Genomic DNA, 22,532 nt, shown 5'->3' on the forward strand with positions numbered 1-22,532 from the left:
CTGTTAAAGCTCTGCAAGAAACAATTCTGGCAGCATTCCTGGGAACAGCAACAGGAAGATAAATGCCCTGCTCAGGGCTCTGCACTGATTTTGTCAGGAGTATCAATCCCATGGAAATTACCAGGGTTATGGATTGCTGTTCACAGGATGCTCTTGTGCTGAAAAGCAGCACACCTCACAGAGTGTGGGTTCTCAGGGTCACACCAACCTCCAAAAGCTTGGAGCAGAGCAGGATTTGTGCAGCCACCCCAAAATTCCCAAAACATTTCTACAATCAGCACTGTACCTGCTCCACTGCTGCCACCACCACTTGCTGAAAGACAAAAACCTCACCTCAAAAACCTGCTCTTGAGCAAAGCACATGAGCTGATTCTTTCCAAGGCCAGGAAAGGGCTTTTAAAGATGTATTTATTTGGAAGGACACATCCAAAAGGACACAGTACCTTTAAGGTTCTAGTTGGGGCCCAGCCAGTGCCATCAATTGAGTGTTCTCTCAATAAACTGGAAAAGAAAGACACACACATTATACAGAGCAACTTCTGCTTCAGCTGCCTTTGTCAGAAACCTCCTCAGAAGCCATCAGGAAGTAATTGCAAGGTAAGATCTAATTCTTGCACTATTTATATCCAGGTAATGGAATTTTAAACCCCAGGAGTTGGGATGTCTGCCTAAAATTACCTTCTCCACAGTGCCATTACACAACTCCCCATCTGAGCTCAACCTCTGTCAAAACACCTGAATTATTCTCCTCCAGCAGCACAAGTGTGACAGAAATGCTTGTGACAGGCTCAACACTGAACCCTTTTTTATTCCCTGATGCATTTCAGAACATGTTCATCTCTGGTGAAGAGACAGCCTTGCAGGATGACCTCTCTCTCACCAAAACTGGCACAAACCAACCCAAAAAGGGTGTTTTGGGGAGGGGTATCTAATTAGCAAAAAGAGGATCATCATCCTCTATTGTGTCAAAGGACTTCAGCTTCCTACAGGTAAAGATAAGAAGGGGAGAGAGTTTTAGTCTGCTCTGGAGGAAAAACTTCCTTATAAAATATATATATATATTAAAAATAGATAATAGATATAAATATATAGCCATAAATATATATACAATAGATATAAATATATTTTATATATAATAAAGATGTACATAATAAAATGTGTATATTATAAAATACAATTTGAATGTTAATATAATATTAATATATAAAAGACAGAGTTTCCTATATGCACACATCCAGTATAGATGTACCATATTATGGTATATATTAAGCCCAGTGCTGACTAATTTGCAAGTGGAAACCATTGAGGGGTTCAGGCATTTCTGGACCTTGCAGATCCAAACCTCAGCAGTTATGAGGAGGACATACATTGGGGATCAGAGCACAGCTGAGAAATAAGTTGAGGTCTTGCTCAGAAAAGAAATAATCTGAATAAAAATAATGTAAAAATCTCCTTGAAGCATCATTTCACAATCACACCTTCCTCTGTAAGGAGTCAGCTAAAACAACTCACACAGCAAAGCACAGAAATTCACCACCAGCAGCAGTTTCTGCTACTGAAATGACAGGTTAAAGTGAAACAGTCTTAAATTATAAATTATTAACAATTCCCAGGCTGACATGGATTAAGTCATTTTTAAATTACAGCAGATGATTAGACCATACAGGTTATGCAGTTATTTAATGAACATGGCAAGTCTAACCCCAACCCTAACCCAAACCCTAACCCCTAGCCCTAAACCCTAACCCAAACCCTAAACCCTAACCCAAACCCTAAACCCTAACTCCTTGAAGCATCATTTCACAATCACACCTTCCTCTGTAAGGAGTCAGCTGCAACAACTCACACAGCAAAGCACAGAAACTCACCACCAGCAGCAGCTTCTGCTACTGAAATGACAGGTTAAAGTGAAACAGTCTTAAATTACAAGGTTTGAACGATTCCCAGGCTGACATGGATTAAGTAATTTTTAAATTACAGCAGATGATTAGACCATACAGGTTATGCAGTTATTTAATGAACATGGCAAGTCTAACCCCAACCCTAACCCCTAGCCCTAAACCCTAACCCAAACCCTAAACCCAAACCCTAAACCCTATCTCCTTGAAGCATCATTTCACAATCACACCTTCCTCTGTAAGGAGTCAGCTAAAACAATTCACACAGCAAAGCACAGAAATTCACCACCAGCAGCAGCTTCTGCTACTGAAATGACAGGTTAAAGTGAAACAGTCTCAAATTATAAATTATTAACAACTCCCAGGCTGACATGGATTAAGTCATTTTTAAATTACAGCAGATGATTAGACCATACAGGTTATGCAGTTATTTAATGAATGTGGCAAGTCTAACCCCAACCCTAACCCCTAGCCCTAAACCCTAACCCAAACCCTAAACCCTAACCCAAACCCTAATCCTAAACCCAAACCCTAAACCCTAACTCCTTGAAGCATCATTTCACAATCACACCTTCCTCTGTAAGGAGTCAGCTAAAACAACTCACACAGCAAAGCACAGAAACTCACCACCAGCAGCAGCTTCTGCTACTGAAATGACAGGTTAAAGTGAAACAGTCTCAAATTACAAGGTTTGAACAATTCCCAGGCTGACATGGATTAAGTAATTTTTAAATTACAGCAGATGATTAGACCATACAGGTTATGCAGTTATTTAATGATCATGGCAAATCTAAATGCAAGGAAATTCAATCCTTGTTCAGTGCAGAGATCCTAGGAACAGGATGATCAACTGGACAAGTGTGCTGCTCCTCTCATTCCTGTGCCTTTCAAAAGATAAAATATGCCATCACCACTTGTGCAACGTTCACAATAACATCTTGTGGCTGCAGTTTGTCTCCATATGACAAAAAAAGCTTGCTCTTTGTCTGTTCCTTATCAAACTGTGTGGCAGTGCTTCCATCTGCCTCTCCATCCACCTGACTGGGAAATTCCAAGGGGGGGGGAAGTTAACACACCAAAAAAAGTCAGAAAAACACTCAGTGACAGAGCACCTGAGCCTGAGCTAAGCCTCATGGACAGCCCTGCAGCTCCCCAAGGCCTCAGAGCTCTCCTGGCACAGCTCCAGCCAGGACTGAGGAGACACCTGAACCTCTCAGAGCACTCTGGCAGGAAAGCAGGGAAGACACATGTCACAGAGATATTTTCTGAAAAATCCTTTCCTTAGGATTTTTCTTTTCTCCTGAGAAGCTTCAGCATCTCCATGTTTTGCTGCTTTGGAATGTGATTTGGAGAACTGGTTACCCAGCTTGTGAAACTGTTTTTACTTGATGACCAATGACAGCCACTTCTGTTGAGGATGTGAGCAGTCACAAGATTTTATTATCATTTTTTCCCTTCCTTGCTAGCCTTGTGATGAAATTCTTTCTTCTGTTCTTTAGTACAGTTTTAGTATATAATTTTCTTTTAATATAATATATTAAAATAATAAATCAGCCTTCTGAAGCATGGAGTCAAGATTCCCATCTCTTCCCTCATCCTGGGACCCCTGCAAACATCACCACCAACACAGAAGTGTCCTCTGGCTTCATACTCCTCATTTGCTGCTAGGATTTGCTTTTAGAGCAGCACCCTCTTTCTCCTACAGACTGGGAATGATCATAAAGCCCCTCAACAGATCTAAGGAGATGAGGGGCTTAATGAGGATCTCTAAGGAGATCTCCCATGAGATCCTAATTACAAATCATAAATCAATCTGGGTTCCATGGGCAGACTGCAAAATCACTGCTTTTGAACCTTCAATAACAAAAACAGCCCCTGATGTGACCAGTCAGTACTCAGCTTTCATTTCAACAAATATCTTCTCATCCTGTGAGTAACTCCTGCATGGCAGAAAGCTCTGAGGGATTTTTTTCTTTTTAAATACACACATCCTAAAGAGATCTTTTAAAAAGCATCTCCTGAAGTGGGAACTGCATGACTGCAGTAAGTGTAAAACCTCCTGAAGCTCCAGCTGACCCAACCTGCAGCTTAAGTGACAACAATTTACTGGAAGGGGAAGATCAGCCTGGAGAAAACTCAATTTTTTCTATCCACATGTGCAGTGGAGGTGATATCCAATATGGGCCAGACCTAATTAGGATCTGTCACTAATTATGGCCCAGAGTAACTGCAGTCCATAAAGCACAGAAAAACTCCACTTTGCCTGCCCAGAACTGTTACACTTGAGCACAGGTTAACTGTTTAGAATGCTTTAATCCAGGGATGAGCATCAAACCAACACACACCACAGCACGAGGTATATGTGGGGGGAAAGCACTGATGAAGATGATTTTCTGCTTCTAAAAAGAACTGAAGCTATTTTAATGCAAAGACTCTTGTGTGAGTTGATTGCAGCTACTATACATAGAATGCATTCTCTAACAGGCAGAAAGCAATTAAGTTATTTTAGTTTTGCCATAGAATGCCAGACATTTCCAGGGTTTGATATGTTGAGGTATCTGACAATCCAAACTGTTTCAGAGCAGATGCTGAAAGAATGCCTCCACTTCATTAGAATTATGATGCTCCAAGCACCACATTCATCTGTTATAATTAAAATCATTCCCAGAGATGGAAAAGCTGTGGCTGCCCCATCCCTAGAAGTGCTCCAAACCAGGCTGGGTGGGCCTTGGAGCAGCCTGCTCTGGTGGAAGGTGTCCCTGCCCAAGGCAGGGGGGGAATGGGATGAGCTTTAAGGTCCCTTCCAAGCCCAAGCACTCTGGATTTTATCAATGTGAGGCTTCACTGAGCCCCAGAGATGCTGTGCTGCAGCTGGAGCTCCAGCTTTGGTTTGGTGCCTGGTGTTTGTTGTTCCCTGGTTCAAACACCTCCTGGTGTTTGTTGTTCCCTGGTTCAAACACCTCACCTGTTCACTCCTCTACCTGCACTCAGAACATTTCAGTTTCTTCATGCTGATGAGCCTGACCTGCCTAGGAAGGGCAATAAAAACTTCATTTTCACCAGGACTTACTTTCAACACAGCACTAAAATGATGTTTCCATCTAGAGGAAAAACTCAGCTTCTCTTTAAGCACTGATTTGCTACACATGGTGACAAGCATGCAGGATTTTCAGAGCAGCTTTCCATCTCACTTATGGGCTTTGCTTCTGCTTCATCTGCTTTTTCTTCTGTGTGCCATTAACTTGAAAAACGACAGGCAGGCTTCTCACTTCTGTTCCTGTTTGGTTTCTGGCCAATTTCACCATCAGGTATTGAGGATGAAATTGCAAAGTTTCACAAATTCATTTGGAAGAGGAAACATTTACTATCAAGGAAAAACCACCCAGCAAGAGAAACCTCTCACCCTGGCAAAGCAAATCTTTCAGGTTTCATATCCTGACTTATCCTGACCCCAGCCCTGCTTTGTGATAACTGGCACATGTGTCTCATCACTGGATATTAAATATTATAATTAACAAATGGCACACAAAGTTTAAGGAACACTTTTTTCCTTCCTTTTTGAAATAAAAAGAATTTTCAAGCTCTTAACACACTTGGGCATTAAATGGTAAAGCCTCAAAGCCTCCCTCAGGGTCTGAGGATGATTCAGTTATGAGGGAGGGAAGAAAAAAACCAAATACATTTTGTTTAGGCTGGAGTTTACATTTTCACCCTAAGCAGAACAAAGTACTAACTCTGAACCTGAAAAGCCAGGCTCTCCATGGTCCTACAGCACAGCAAGAATGAGACTTTCAGCAGATTTTTATGCTCCTAAGAGTTAAATGCAGAATCAGCACCAAAAAAATACTGCCAGGAGAGTTACATCCAATATTTTATCAAACAGAGAAACCTCCAAGGTAAAAAAACTCCAACAGAATATTGTTCCTACCTTAGGCAGATTTCTCCTGTCTCTGTAATGTTTGGGTGCCAGATTCTTGTCAAACATTTTACCTTTGGAGGCTGCCAGGAGAGAAAACAAATTACTGTGTTATCCTTTAAGATAAAACCCTGTTATAACTCCTAAACCAGAAAAAGGCAAATATATTTGACATTCACAGCCTGGGTTTGTATGTTTAGAGCAATGATCCATTACCTACAATAGTCAAAACAGACTTCTCTACCTTTTTAACTTTTCTCAACTCTTCAGAAAAACCAGGCTGGTATTAGGATTCTCCTTAGAAAAAAATACATTTTAAGAAAGCCAAGAAAATTTACTCCTTTAGGGAAAACACTTTAAGTCATTCAGTTTCTTCATACTTAACTGTTAAGATAATAATTTAAACCAAAACATTTCACCAAGGATTGTTCAAATTAGGGATTTGTTAAAAAAACAGCAGAGGATGCAAAGATAACAAATAACTAATAATAAATAAATAACTTCTTTAAAATACAGATCCACCTGCTCACAACTGAACAGCTGAATTTGAGGCACTAAAATGAGAAGCCACGGGCAAGATCACCAAACTTCTGAATGTCATAGTGGGGTTCTGAAGTACAGATTTTTCAAGCAGTCTCCTTTGCTCTAGTTTTGTGAAGTAAATAAAGAGTGGGACATGAAAGTGTCAGTAGCTTAGCAACAGCACGCTGCTGCATCCCTGCTCTCCCCATTAGGACTTGCAGCTTTCAATCAGGCAGATTATTCCTGATGGGAAGTGTCCTGGAATCCATCAGCACACAGCAGCACCTTGCAGAACTTCAATTAAATCCCAGATTATTAATGTGGAGCCATCTCCCTCCACTTTTTCCAATGATGTCTTCAATCAGGAGGCAAAACAGCTCCAAGAGCTGTATTTGCATGGCAGCATCATTTGTTTTATCTCATTTTGTTCCCAACTTCCCCATTACCTTTTTAAGAAACTTTTTAAATTAAGACTCCTTGGAAGAGGTAAGAAAATATGCATGGCACTGAGACACCAAAAACAGACCTAAAAGAGATGTTGTACTAAAAAAGAAAAAAACATTTATCACCACAACAAATCTGGGATTGATAATGCAGATTTTGCCTTTCCTCCACTTCATTTCTGTGCAATAATTCAAGGGACACCAGTCATGGCATTATTGAAAATTAAGTGGCTCACAGAAAATAGTCTCAAAACTTTCTGACCTCCAAAACACTTTGGAAGTTTTCTAACAGCACAAGCTTTTCATTGGCTACACTTTCACACTGTTTTGAAGGATGATGTCTAGTTCTCAAGCAAGGCAAAGCAGCAGAATTTATTCCGTGCCATTAGATCAAGATAAAAGAGTAAATTTCTACCATATGCACCTTCAAACAGAGTCAAAAAAAAGATTTATGAAAACTCTTTTTAAAAAAAATCCCCAAATCCTCACAGTGAATTAAATGGTGTCTCATTTTTTGTACTGTGGAAACAAAAGAATTCCTTTATCCTTTCAAAGTGATTTTTCACTGCTAAAAGTTAGATAAACCCACTCCTGACAGTAAGACAAAGGTTTTTCTCTCTCTCCTTTTTCCCTTTTAGACACACAGGACAACTGCAGCACCACCATAAAATTCCTCTTCAGCCAAAACCTCACCTTGGAACTTGTTCCAAGTCATTTTTGAACCCTCCCCAGACCAATGGATCCAGAGGTTTCCTCAGGATGATGTTTCACTTGAAATCTGTGATTTCCATTTATTTCCTTGCTCGACCTCCTCCTTCCCCTCAGACTGCACAGGGAGATGCAGGCTCAGCTGGGGGCACAGCAGTGACCACACTCACTTCCTTCTCCAGTTCCAAGCAGCCACTTCTGCTCTGGCATCCCTCATTTAAAATGAGCAGTTTCAGCTCTTGATAAATCAGCACTCTAAGGTGTACCAACAGATCTTGTTACTTTTCTTCAATTATGGATTATTTATATATTTATTTTGTTCTCTTCATCAGTGAAGAAATTTACCTGGAGTAGGAATGTGGCTCCTAAGAGAAATCTGGAATCAAAGTTATTGGAAATGTTTTTTCTGGACACCAGCTGGTCCCAAAGTTAAACCATTCTGCTAAACCACCCTGCAACTGCAGCTCCTCTCTTTACAGCTTGTAAAAAACTATTCCCCTAGAAGGAAGGATGGGGGAAATACAGGTTTCCCCTAGAGGGGATACAAGTTCCTGGGAGTGAGCTACACTCCAGCCCTGAGATATTTTTGCCACTTTCCAGCTGCAGCTTCTGCAGAACTTCTCAGAGTGGCTGAAACTGAACACTACACCCAGCAAAGCACTGAGGGGTTTGGCTGCAGGCCACAAGACCAAATCTTCCAAATTTGTTCCTCTTTATTTATTTTCTGCTCCTCCACTACATCCCAATTCCACATACCCACTCCTCTGCCCAGTGCAGGTGTGAATCCCAGCCTTGCCTGTGGGCTGAGAGCCCTGGCAGGTCTGCAGGGCTCTCCTGAAAACAGGCATCACTTGTGTCAGTCCCATTCTGCCTGGCAGGAAACCAAACCACAGCCTCAGCACAATTCCCTCAATATCTGGATCAATACTGCATTAATAACCTGACCACAATCCAACACTCAACCTCCTGCATTGTCTCAAAACTTTTTATTTTTGTATTGGATAAGAGGTGCTCAAATTTAAAAATATTTAATTAACACTTGCTGTAGATTTTCCTGCCAGTGCTGAGCAGGGAACCATAACAAACCAGAAACTTTTAGATTATGGAAAAACTCAGATCAAAACTGAACTTCAGCTCTCCTGTTAACACCCAGCAAACATTTCCTGCAGCAGTGTTGTTTGGGTGAACAACTGGAATATAAAAATCAAAGGAAATTAAATGAACACACAAAAATGAGTGAGGGTGACCTCTGCCCCAGTATGAAATTCTTTGGTAAAGTTAAGGGGAACTTCAAACATCCCACAAGCAAACCCACACAGCTGCAAACACTACCTAGCTGTGACTGCAACTACTACACACAGATAATGCTGAATTTAGGCTCAGCTGAACAGGAACCAAAGATCTTCCCTGAAACTCTTCTCCAGGATCCTCCCTTACACATTCCTCAGCCTCTCTGCAAGAACTCTGAGCTACCAACACCAAAGTAAGACAGCAAAGCAAAAGAATGGGGGGGGGAAGATTATACAGAACTGTCAACCTTTTCCTTCTGGTTCACTTATTTCATTCTTAGATATATAACTTTTTAATGAGAACAATCATTAAATGCAGGCCTCATGAATAATTAACAGGAGAGTGCAGAACCTCAGCCAGAAGGGAGACACTCAGGTTTGACTCATCTGCACTTCTCAGAGCTTCTGCCAGACAGTTGTAGAGATTTATTTTATTAAGAGACAGAAGATCCTTTCTCAGTCTCAATGCCAAGTTCCCCCTGAAGTCCTGTTACCTGCAAAGAAAATCTAAAATGACAACTATGAGACCAATGCAAATACTCACCACCATATTGTAGGCATCTGGAACTTCAGTTTCAAACTGAAACTTTCCCCCTTGGTAATAGCCCTCATCTAGAAAAGGGAAAACAAGGCAAATAGTTAAATAAGAGAAAACCACCAAGATTAAAACAACAGCACAGCCTTATCATCAAACACTTCAGCTGTTGCACCACTAGCTGCCACCTAACCCAAGCAGTGTGTGGGTATTGTGTCTTCCTGCACTCCCAACAGTTCTACAGCAGAAATTTGAAGTCAGGAGAGCCAGCAGTCCCAGAAAAATCCACCATCCTGACCACAGGAACAGGGATACCCAGCTGGAGGAACCTTGCACTGAACTTTTCACTGTAGGAAGCAAATCCTGGCACATGGCAGGCAGCACCCCATCAGTGACCCTTGAAATGAGCTGGAGAAATCCTGCAATTGCTAAAGCACTGCTAGATGCTGCTCCAGGACTGAGCACATCTTCCCAAACTTCTGCTTCTAAAGCATTGCTAAACCCTGCTCCAGGACTGAGCACATCTTCCCAAACCTGTGCTCCTAAAGCACTGCTAAACCTTGCTCCAAGATTTAGTACATCTTCCCAAACTTCTGCTTCTAAAGCATTGCTAAACCCTGCTCCAGGACTGAGCACATCTTCCCAAACTTCTGCTTGTTAAAGCATTGCTAAACCCTGCTCCAGGACTGAGCACATCTTCCCTAACTTGTGCTCCTAAAGCACAATTAAACCCTGCTCCAGGACTGAGCACATCTTCCCAAACCTGTGCTGCCAATCCTGGTGAGCAGTACAAGGATGTGTGCAAGGGCATGTTTCAGAGTGTATTCAAGAAGGGCAAGCAGGCTCTTTCACTGTCATTATCTCACTGTGATGTATCTGCTAGGAACATGTCTGCCTCTGCCAACCTCAGCACTGAATTATTAAAATGGCTAAATTTTCAAATATGACATATTAAAAGATCTAGTTGCATTTAAGCAAGGCTAGGAGAATGGGATGACAGACAGCCTGCAACTCTTGAAACAGCTGTGCTTGGAAGCTGAAATGCTTACAAGTGATCTGAAATGCACCTTAAAAAAAGGAAACAGGTACCCAGCCCACACTGGGGGTTTGAGACATCTGAGGCTCAGAGCACCCTGAGCTCTCCAGCCCCAGGGAAGGCCAGGAGGGCTGGTTGTATGATACCATTCTATGCTGCAGGTTTTTCATATTTCTTAAACCAACACTGCAAAGAAATGTTCTGTGAAACAATCCATAGTTTACAGAAAGACTAAGAAGAATTTTGCTATTATCTAGCTTGTTCCAAAGCACAAAAAAACCTAGATTGTCTATTCTAAGTCATCACAATCCTCCTTCAGGTTGCTTCTTTTCAAATCCATTCTCCATATTCCCACTCAAATTCAATTCTGAAGTGAGCTGGATTTATTCAGCAATTTTAGGCATGCTATGCTTTACCAAGCAGTAAGGGACATGCACTGAATTTTATAGGAAAAAAAGCAAGATAAAAGCATTTCTCTTTTGTTGTTAAATACACAGAGGTAAAAGTCAGTAAACAAAGCCTTTAGTGAAGAACAGAAGTAAGAGGTGAGTTACACTGATAGCCTTTGGTAAAACTGCTCCCTGTCCAATGTGCAGTGCACTCAGGGTGAGACACTGCTCCAGAAAGGAGTCCTTGGAAAATGGTCCAACATCCCCAGGAGCTCTAACACCACATTTATCCAACAGACAGCTGACTGCACTTTATCTACCATCTAGCACTATAATACATTTTAACCAAGTGTCAGGAATTATCACATTTCCAAGTACAAAAGTTATTTTCCTTGGCTTAATTTCACTAGTTCCTTGATTGGCTGGACTTGGAGCAAAGCATGCAGCAGCTCTTCACATTCCAGCCCTGCTAAAACGAAATAAATGCCTGCTGATGGATGTATCCATCTGTGTTCTATGCCAAAGAAAATCCCCAGGTTTAATGAACACTCATGCAATGGCTGTCCCAAGAGAAACACTCAAGAACTTTCAGATTAAGTCTTCCTCCAAGACAATTCAATATTCATCACTGCCTCACATTGCAACTCATTTTATATTTTGGTTTTACCTTGTCACCAATCACTAATCAAAAACCACACTGGGTAAGCTACTGGCTCTGCTATCAAATAAGCAAGGACATATTTATACAATTAAGAGGAGCAAGACATCTCTCCTCCCCTCTTTTATACAATTCCCCCTCTGTGTTCCTAAAGCAACAATCAAGCTACTCATTACCAGTCACTCAAATATATATTAAAAATTCTGGAGAGCCTCAGTACCCAGCCAGAAATCTTGCACTGCATTAACAAGATAATTTACAATGAAGTCATCTTTCAGCATCTCAAGTAAATAGGTTCTCAGACTGAGAGAAATCCTCAATTTTTTAGGCATGGAGAAGTGGTGGGAAAAATGTTCTGGCAGAGTTAACAGTGAGGAAAGAGCTATAAATAAACACATCAAATGGAACAGCTTTAACACATAACTTAGGAAGTTGGCCACAGGGACTTTTGCTAAAAAGAGAGGAAGTCTGAGCCACAGTTTTCCTCCTACTGCTTAAATTTATGTCTTCAAGCTGTATTAGCAGAGCAAGCATCCCTCCCACTTCAGCCTCAAGTTTCATTAGCAACAACCTGACTAATCTTAGCTTGTGTTTGTAGGGTGTTTTAATGCCTGAAAGAGCTCTGGAAAACACTTAACCAAATTATTTCCTCACTCTAGAAGAAAATGCAAGATAATTAGGGCAGGCCACAAAGGACACACTTTGGATAGCTGCTCCTTGCATCAGCCATGCTCACCAATATTTGTGGGCATTTCACCAGAAAGCAGTGCCTTTATTAACCCCCCTAGAGGGGCACTCAAATATCCACACCATGCCCAGACCAGTCCAACAGCCTGGGAACTGCAGGGAAATTGCATTTACTGCATTTACTCTTCTGGGGTTTTTCATGTATAAGCTACCTAAAGTCACCTCCTTTATTTTTCTCCAGGTCATTACCATGTTTGAATCCTCAGCTTCCAATTTTGTGCTCCAAATACCAGTGCAGCAAAAGCCTGGATTCTAAACATCTCCTTATTTTCATCCAATATGATACTGGTGCAAAAACAAGAACAGAGGCAAATGGTGGCACAAGGGTATTTTTCAAAGGCAGAACAAATGTTTCAGATGACAAAAGGGAAGAGAAGCTTCAGACAGCAGAGAAAACCAGCAGTGTCTGCCTGGGGAACAGGGAGTTTGTCCACTGCAGCAGAAAAATCCAAGTCTGAGCCATTTTCTATCCACTGATAGTGCACTGCAGAAAACTGGAGCATACAGAGATTGGAATTCCTTCAATTTTATGAAAAAAAAAGCAGCCACCCTCATCAAGAATTTCTACAAAATAATTTTAAATTAAAAACCTCCTGTCACTAGGATAATTTTGCCACATTAAATACTGGCTGAGAAAGGTTTTTGTGAGAGGTGCTGAGCAAAGGACCCGAAAGGATTTCTGCTTGGTGGTCAAGTTTATTTTCTTATTCAAATTAGTTTTTTTGTGAAAGCCTAAGGAAGCTTCTTTTACTTTACTTGTCCTTTCAGGACCAGCCACATTCAAAATGACAGCAGAGCACAAAGTCAAGATTTATGCAATACTGTTCACACAATACAAAAAGAGTTGGCTGAAGCTTGCTTGAGCCATAAAACTTCTGTGACAACCACTCTGCTGCCTCAAGGAAAACCAAGATTTAGCATACACTGGAGAGAACTTAGGACTGAAGAGAGGCAGAAAACTACAAAGATTTTCTTGGTCTGTGCTGTGTTCTGCCTTTAGAGTGCTAAACTATGGCTGATCACAAGATTCTACACCTGAATTATGCACAGCTGAAAATAGATGTTTACTCGGGTCAGGCTGCAACTGCAGAGACTTCAGCTGTGCAGCTATATTTAGAGTAACAAAATGTTAATTAAGATCATCTCACTGGCAAGATCATTGGCACAAACCCCCTGCTCTGCATGCAACAGCTGGGCTCTGCCTGCAGCATCCTGCTGCACAGCAGTGAGCAGACAAAACAATTCCTAGAATTTAGACACCTTGGAGTTAGGACAGCTTTGTCAAACATCACTCATCTGCACAGTGATGCTCTTGTAAAGTCAGCTCCTTTCCAAAATATAATAAAGTGAAGGGCATTTGGTGCAAGCAGAATGAACACCCACCAAGTAAATATGAGCACAACTCCTACACAGAATAACAGGGACAGAGTTCTAGATTACCTCTTGGGTTTATTTTTAATTACACTGACAAGGCAGCCTCACTCATTTTTCTATCACAAAAGGGAGTCACATGAATGGACTTGTTAACAGAGACCACCCAAAACTTCTGCTGGAGGAAGGGCCAGTTGGTTTGGGCTAGGGAACAGCAACAGTGACACCTAGTGCTGCTCTGGCTCCAAAATAGTGGATTACAGCAACATTCCAGGCACTCATTAAGGGCACACCACAGTTTCTCCAGGTCAAACACCAGGATAACTGACACAGCTCACCCAAATTCTGCTGGCAGAGAGCAGCTACAGACAATGGGCACCTAGGAGGAGGAGCTGCAGGGGGACACTGACCCAGCACACCTAACCCAAACCACCCAGAGCACTGCACACAGCAATGCTCTCATCTGAGCAGCAGTTTAAATAAATTTTCAAGCAAATTTATCCACAAAACACAACCTTCTGTTCTAAAACACGTAGAAAACACTAATTTCAGGTGGCTATTAAGAAACTTACATGAGAATGATAATTTATGAAAATGCTTTTACTGACCAGCCTGCCAGCAAGAGCTTCACAGGATACTCAAGTTGTGTTAATTATAAAAAATCTGATTTCATATTTTTGAACAATCAAAGACTCAAGAGATTCCTCCCTGTTAAGCATCTGCAGGCCCACCTGGGTTTGAAGTTTTCCAGCAGGGTTACACTGGTAACCTCTCTCTACACCTCTGCAGAACCAAACAAGCAGCACAGGGGAACACACAACCTAACAGGGCTGCAATGCAAAAATAAATCAAGGTGCTTTGAGACTGGCTGGGAGGAAAAAAGTTCTCAATCAAAGTAAGCAAAAAAAATCTGAGTATTCCCTAACCCCACTCATTTTTGAAGGCCTTTCTACTGGAATCTGGTTGTCAAAACTCAGTCCAGTTTCTCCATCTCTTTAATGAAATAATCACTATTGCAGCCAGACTTGGACTTGAGGCTTTATTGGAATTCCTCTTGGAATTACATTTCCTAAACACCAACAAAGACAGAAACAAAAGTTACATATTGAAAAAAATTACCTGGGGTTACAGTTAGCTGAAAGTAATGGAGCTTGTTTGGGTCAGGAAAATTCACTTTACATGTACCTGTGAAGCAAAAGAATAATTTACATCAGAAATGAGTTCTCCACTGCTGGCTGCCATCAGGAGACAAGTCCATCATGGTTATTTGATCATCCACATTATGCAGTCTTTAGCTTCTTAACCCATCAAGCTGGCTGTTCCTCTTGGGTAGCCAAGGAGCTAAACAGTATCATAGTTCTAAATCCTATTTGCCTGAAGAAACCTACCTAGAACTGGACACAAACCCCAGCAAGGCACTCACACTGCAGTACTGAAAGCACAAATTCTTCAGGGATTTGTTACCCTGTAACAGAACCTACACTGAAAAAACTTCACCTAAAATTACTCTGTAAATTCTCTGTAACTGCCTTTAAGGAAGGCTTATATCTCAAGTAAGATTTCAGGTCTAAAACCATTTTATCTTGCCTTTTTTTTTTTTTTTTTTTAGGGAATATAGATTACTCTTTAAAAATTACTTTTCCTGAGTATTTTCACTATTAACAAAGATATCAGGTTACATCTGGAAGTGAAAAAACTGCAGGTTGACTTCATGTTCCCTGAGAGCTGAGCTATTTGCTCTGCCCCTAAATCAGAACCTCCTGTTTTGAAAATCAGAGAATAAAGAAAAAACACAAGTGAAGCACTAATTGCACCCTTGAGTCCCAGGAACCTTCTGGGCACTTTATGAAAGTTTTGCTGCCACTCCACAGCAATTAAAAACTGGAGGCAAATTATCAATACTCCTTCCAAAGGACACTAATGAGGGTCCAGTTCTCCACAGCCCCAGAAGAGGAAGCAAGGCAAAAATCTGTTCAAGCTTTGCACAGTTAACAAATACCATCAGCATTCACACTGCAGTCCAAATGTTCATTGCAATGGTCCCTTCCCCCTTAAAATGCATACTATTAAATGTTCTACTCACAAGGTAAATTAGCTTCAAGGTCTGCAACCTCTGTTGAAAGAAAAAAAAAGAAACAAAACCATTATTTATGCAAGCATAAAGATCTTCTTCAAGTCCAAATTGGTACATCTAATTTAAACCTAAATCCAATTTTACTTAAAAATATAATTAAGCTGCAGTGGAAGTTTACCTTGAAATTTCTCTTTAAGCCCCTCAATTAATTGCTAAAAATACACAGACATGGCAAATGTATCCTCCTTTGATGGGGAGTTCAGCTCTGCCAAGACTGAAGCATCCACACAGAGCACTGGCATTTCCAAAGCACAGCTTTTGTTACTGATATTCACTTCTATTCAATTCCATTTTCATTTATTTCCTGAGCTTAAAATTCATCAAGGAAAGGAAGCATCGTGATTCTGTTCCACAGCCCCTAGGAAATGAAGTTTTGAGGGTATTCCTAAGCCTGCCAAGTCACTTTCCCTGGAAGAACCCCTGCTTTTGTGTTATTTTATTGAAATCTTACTTTCAATTTCTTATGAACCAGATGCACCAAGGTATCTCCCCTTTACTTCTAAAGTCCTAGGAAATCACACTGAGTATATTTTTGGCTTTTTCTGTGGTCTTATTTTCCACTTCTAACTTTGTTTCAGGCCTCAACAGACACAGCCCATGTGGGCTGACAATGTGCAAAATTTCAACACCAATTCTCAGAAACACACATCTGAAGAAAATTGTCACTCAGAATTCCTGGCACTGAATCCAAACTGATCTCATCCCAACTCTCACTAAACTCCTCCTGCCATCCATGCTTACCAAACCTGGCATTTCTCTGCAGAGGGAATGATGTTTATTTGACTCCCATCTCCCCTGTGCTTGGCACACCCTGCATCTGCAGCCTACTACACCAAGGGAAAAAACCACCAAACCCCACTTCCCTAAAATATTCAAACTTCACTCTTTTCAAATCCCACACCTGCAGCCAGAGCTGATGTAACCAAAGCCAGGCACTGAAATACAACACTGGAGCCATGCTTTTGCTAAAGTACTGTCTTTATAGAACACACACACAAAAATGTAATTTCAGCTGTAATCAAGAACTTTATTTCAATTTTCCCTTCCTGGCTGATAAAATAAAGATGTGACAACCAACCCTGAAGGCTGCAGCTATGAAAACTTTTCCTAAGACTACTCCCTCACTCTTTTCTTTAAATTCACCAGCCTTTCATAGTGGCACATCAATCTCCACTGCAGTGCAAAGTTTAGGACCTGGTTCAATTCTTTTAAAGTGTTGACTGCTTTCCTTTATTGCTTTCTGTGCTTGTGTGATGTTCACCTTAATGAATCCTGCCTGCCTTTCCTGAACCCAAAAAAGGGAGACATTTAAGGGCAGAGCATGCCCAGCAAGGGCTGAGCTGAGCAAGGTTCAGTGGAGAGTTTACAGTCACCAGAGTTCCTTTGAAGTGTGAAAATTCCCTGTGATGTGTTCCCACTCCTGTGTTTCTCTCTGCCTTGGCACAAGAATGAGTGTTTTTTCTGGTGAAAACAGAAAACAAAATGCTCACACCCCAGAGAAGGAAGCACTGGGAAGGTGTGCAAACAGGTGGGAATGCTGTGCTAATAAACCCACACAAATTTTGGAAACAAAGACAAATGAGGTTTCTAATGAACTCTGCAATAAACCACAAACTAAGAATAAAACAACTTCATGAAGCCAAAGCAGATAAAGATCTGCATCAATAATCTGAATGTTTAAAGATGTTTATGTTAATTGTGCCACATGAACAAACACTGCTGATCCACCAATTAACAAGCACATTTAACAGGCCAAAGCTCAGTGTTTGAGGGTTTTCCAAATGCTGTCTCTTTGCTGGTGACAGCAGTGACATTAGAACCATTTCTGTGTGTTGCTGCTCACAAAGCAAACATTTTGACCAGAGCATTCAAGCTCCACTGAGATTCTGACATGTTAACTCACACGTTTTCTGCATTAATCAATACCTCTGGCATGAGCATTCTGTAAGAAAACACCCCTTGAGCAGGCTGCCAACCTGTTTAACAGAGATTTGTAACCAAGCAAAGCATGGAAGTGACAGAGCTCCAATGCACTGAAATCCCAAGAGCTCCAAAAGCTTCACTAAATTAAAGAACGTTTTCCTAACCTATTTCCTCATTACAATACCTTACATATATTTTTCAACCTTTTACCACACAATACTACTATTACTTCTAACACTAATCACCTATATTTCTTCTCACATAGTCCTACTACAATGCATCTTTCCCAATTCTAATTCTCTAAGAATCCAGTCTTTTATAACCTTTATATATATTCTTTTTGCATTATATTATTTATATTTTTATTATATGACCTATATATTTTTAATAACTTTTATTAACATTGTGCTTTGACCTAAAGGTGTAGGGCAAAAGTAAATTATCAGAATGGCTATGGGTAGCACTGACCAAAACATTTTTTTCCTACATAAAAGCATCTCCTGTCTGTGGTGTAATGTCACTGTTGCAGTATTTTAAAAGACTATATTTTGAAACTTGTCCAAACTTATTTCTAGTTCAATCTCTCTGAAGAATATCATCTCTATTCCATAACACACCTAAGTCAACACACCTTATCTCAGTGTTTACATACAAATATACAAGAATGTATAAACTTGACAGAAAGTTTTAAAAATTCTTTACAGATAGACTCACCACCCAAACTTAAAAGTTTTTCTGAGCTCCTCTTTCAAGAAATGACTGTCACTACAGCTGAACAGTGAAGAAAATTCAGTTTGAGTACTTTTCATGGTCATTTTGTGGAGAATCTGCATCCGTGTCTCAATTCACAGCACTAAGATGAGGAGACAACCAGAAAACCCAAGTGGCAGGAACTCCAAACAGTCCCTCTGTTCCCAAACCTGGTGTGACCTGCTGAGGAGCAGCCCAAGTGCAGGTGCACACTCAGAATCCTGCTCTTGACCCAGTACACACCTGCCTGAACACTTCCAAATCTATTTTAAACCATAACAAAGGCAAGGCTTAAACTTGAACCCAACACAAACACTGCAAGAGCTGAATGCAAATGGATTGTGGCTCAGCTTTTCTCTCTTCCATCCAGCTCCTGAGCTGCTCCTAAGCCTAAGACAAGCAGCCAGAGTTATTTATAAATGATTTCACAAACAATAACTCTCCCTACCCATGACAGTTCTCCAGACAGAAATAGGAACACTCCTGCTGTGTGTACAAGGTTTATGAAAGCTCAGTGCACACAGCACAACCCCACTGCTCTGCTCCCTCACCCTAAGTCAGAATTTAGCAGGGCTTTGTTTACTAAGCCTTCCAAAAAAATCAGACTCTCTGCTTCATTTTGGAGCTGGAGTTGGGTTTTAAGTACACCAAATAAAAGATTTATTTCCTCAAGTGAACATTCTCATCCACAGCAGTATTACTTCTCTGGCTTTGTACAAAAGCCCCTCTCCTGTTTAGGTCCCTCTTCAATTTACTTCTTTAAGATTTTCAGAGATGAAGATTAAATACTTTGACATTAATAAAAATTCAATTTTCTAAGTACTAATTCTAATACTCTATTAATTCTAGAAATGCTGTTTGCCTCCTAATTCTTATCCATCTATTTTTAGAGCATTCCCTACTTAGCTCCTCTGAACTGTACAGAGCAGTATAAGAAAAGAAGTATTTTCTCACATCTGAACTTTCCTCACCTGTTGTTGTGAGGAGGGATTTTACTATTTTTACAGGCTTGAAGAAAGCAAATAAATGGTTTCCCTCATTTTTAGTTACAATGGATATTCACCTCACTTTCACCATCAGTTTCCCACTTCCATTCTCTCAGGCTTAAACAGAGACACACATTAAATATTTTCTGGTCACAGGAATGTAGTGGTAAAAGCCACAGATACTGAAGACAACCAAGGAATAAATATATGTGAAAATGAGTTAACAAGGTTAAGTTATTTCAAGTTGCCACAATCAAACTAAGCATGTAAATGTGATAATATAAATATAAAAGTGTAATATAAAAATGTGAATGAAGAAGTTTCTGTTTGTGACCCAGGAGTTGCTACTGCCATCCTGGATGCTCTCTATCTTCAATTCCATTTAGCAGTCACCTTCATTATACAATATTAATCTTGAACACCACTTGGGATTGTCCTCAGCCCTTTTTAAATTTCAGAAAGGATTTGCCTTTCAAGCTCAGCACTGCATGCTTGCCATGAGGAGCAGTCATGTGGCCCCTGCTCCCAGCTTAATGAAGTTCCCCTTGGAGATGATCAGGACATTAAAAATTGCCTCTGCAGCACAGAACAAAATGAAAGCTGCTGAAGCAATTGTACTGCTTGCTCTATTTTAATTTGGGTACTAGGCTTACAGAATTAGGGCCTTACTCTCCAACTGAGCCTAGATGGAAATGCAGAGAAACAGATGAGTCACAGAGAATGTTGAACAAAGCTGTGCTTTACTAGACCCTCTCTACAGCTGGAAAAGAATATCCAAATGACTCAGAATTACTTCCCTAGATATAAAACTTTAGTGATAGAGAGATTTCTATTCATAATACAGCCATAAAATAACCCAAGTGTCCTGAGACATGACTGATATCTCAATCTGTGACAATGCTGGATATAAGCAGTCAAAGAACAACTTAAGGAAAAACTAACATAGGGCACCAGTATTTTAAGAGCAGCTTTTCCCCAAAAGTGGAACAAAGCCTGTTCAACGTGCATCCATCAGAGAAGTTCAAAGTCAGTGCCAGACACCACTATTTCCAACACCAGCTGAGATGTTTCTTCACACCCATAGAGCAAATAGCTATCATACCTAAACCAGCACTTATTTTTCCTGCCTTCAGGCAGCATGCAGTTGGTCCGTGCCAAGTCTTTAAAAGTTTGTGAGCATCACCCACACTTGTCCATGGCTGGGGTCCTGGTCATCACCTCATCAAAACAGAACTGATCTACTGACCAGGCAGAGAACAAACAAACTGAGGGCTGCTGTGTGACAACACATCTGTACTGCCTTCCTGCACTGGAATCTCTATCAGCACAAACAAGGCTGTCTGCAATTTACCTCCAGAAAAAAAAACAGCCACTGTCTGTGTCTGGAGATCCTTAGCAAAGCTGGCAGACATCTGTCTGCAGGATTTATTAGATGATCCCCCATTTACTGTGGAGCAGGGATACACAGGGGTGCTTCACCACTGGCAGAACATTCTGGGCCTTTTCTTACCTCCTCCTCCTCCCTTACTGAAGGCCAGGATTTCTCTTCTTTTATGCAGGAGAGATTATTTTCTGATTTGTCACCAGGACACTGACCTGATGGAGCCTTTCCCCAGTTCTGCCACTGTCATCTGTTTGTAACTCCAGCCAAAACACACACCAGTGACAACTTCTACTTACAGCTGCTCTTCCAGGCTCCTGCTGGCTTTGATATCCAGTGCAACACCTAAGTTCAGCTCTGACAGTTCCACAAACAAGCAATGAAAGCACTGGTGCTGGCCCAGCTGCAGCAGCATCCCTGCTGTGTGCACACCTTCAGCAGGCTCTGCACTCCTGTCCAAACTCATTCCTGCAACCTTTACATGACCTAGAAACACCATCAGCTTCACAAGTTCTCTCCACTCAGTCTCATCACATCGTAGGTGCTGCTGCTGATCTGTCTCAGAGTGTTGAAGCAAATTCTAGAAACTTTTGGAAACAAATGGTTTACATTTAGCTTGAGCAGCTTAAAACAGAACATCCCCAAAAAGCCCTTCCCACTACATTTCCCTGTCACTTTCAGCAGATACACTGGAATGACCAGCTTCTCCTGTCAGTCCCATTTCACCCAGAAATCACCCTCAGCACACCCACAGCTGCTCCCACAGCTCTTCTGGGAGACCATGATGATTGTGGTGCTGCATCCCCTCTCCCAACCCCTGGCCTGCTCTGCAATTCCAGCAATTCCTATCAGGCCCTGGCCTTTGCACAAGAGCTGTGGGGAAGCACTCCTGAACTGCACCAGGAACTCCTGCTGCCTGGACAAGGTGGGAGATGGGAGTAGGAATAATCAGTCACTCCCTGATGGCTTTGGAACACTCCTTAGCTGAATTATAGCCTGAGTGAAATGGTACCATTCCCACTTGAACTTCAGAAAATTCCAGTAATCCCCAAAAGGGATTAACAGGATTATTTCATTGTTTCTGGGGGGGGAATTTTTTAATATGTATTCCCATGTATACATACATTTCCATACACGTGTGGGTTATCTTTCCACATTTGTGTGGATATCTATATATTTACACACACACACACACACACACATATATATGTATCTTTGTGTATGTGTGTGCACAGACTTGAACACACTATAAAACAGTATATATCTTATTATCCTGAATCTATATTAGGTTTATAGCTGATTAATAATTAATGCAACACTCAAGTGCTTTTATTATTAAGTTCTGCTAAATCTTTTAGACATAACTGTTGAGTCCAAGCCTGAGACTGGATCCAGCTGCACTGAGGAGTTTAGAAAGGAAGGGATTTCACTCTGCACCTCCTGACTCAACCAAGAGTTTCCTTTACCTTCTTCCCTTCCCTCTTTTCATTCCAGCCTCTGCATAGATCACTCTAAATTGACTTTAATTTGATGTTCCATTACCCATGCAGCCAGCAGTATGCTTACCAACCTCTGTTGTGCTTTTGCAAATTTCTATTAAGGCACATTTTCACCAATGCCTTTGATGGTGACTCTAAGTGACCTACACCACTCATTTCACAGCAGGGATGCAACTTCCAAGCACAATCACATCAGCATCCAGCACTCAATAATTGTTTAGAACCATGTGAGCACTGATGTGCTTTCAACATTTGTCAGTCTGGGACCTGTTCAATACTTAGTTTGAACTCGGTTAGTTTAAATACTTAGGTTTTTTTTTAAATACTCAGTTTTATTTAAATAGCAG

The 22,532-nt window shown here is 41.0% G+C and overlaps 1 protein-coding gene across 2 annotated transcripts in view; it reads right to left on the reverse strand.

Moving 5' to 3' along the window:
* UBE2F (ubiquitin conjugating enzyme E2 F (putative)) overlaps window positions 1-22,532 on the reverse strand; it is a 58,096-nt gene that overhangs the window by 30,719 nt on the left and 4,845 nt on the right. For both annotated transcript variants that reach the window (XM_059868368.1, XM_059868367.1), the window contains exons 3-7: window positions 15,596-15,625; window positions 14,632-14,697; window positions 9,321-9,388; window positions 5,827-5,897; window positions 444-501 (exon numbers count right to left, since the gene is read on the reverse strand). In XM_059868368.1, coding sequence (XP_059724351.1) covers window positions 444-501; window positions 5,827-5,897; window positions 9,321-9,388; window positions 14,632-14,697; window positions 15,596-15,625 — 293 coding nt within the window. The remainder of the gene's footprint in view (window positions 1-443; window positions 502-5,826; window positions 5,898-9,320; window positions 9,389-14,631; window positions 14,698-15,595; window positions 15,626-22,532) is intronic.

This window comes from Haemorhous mexicanus, chromosome 26 (assembly GCF_027477595.1).
Source record: "Haemorhous mexicanus isolate bHaeMex1 chromosome 26, bHaeMex1.pri, whole genome shotgun sequence".
In the NCBI taxonomy this organism is placed as follows: Eukaryota; Metazoa; Chordata; class Aves; order Passeriformes; family Fringillidae; genus Haemorhous; species Haemorhous mexicanus.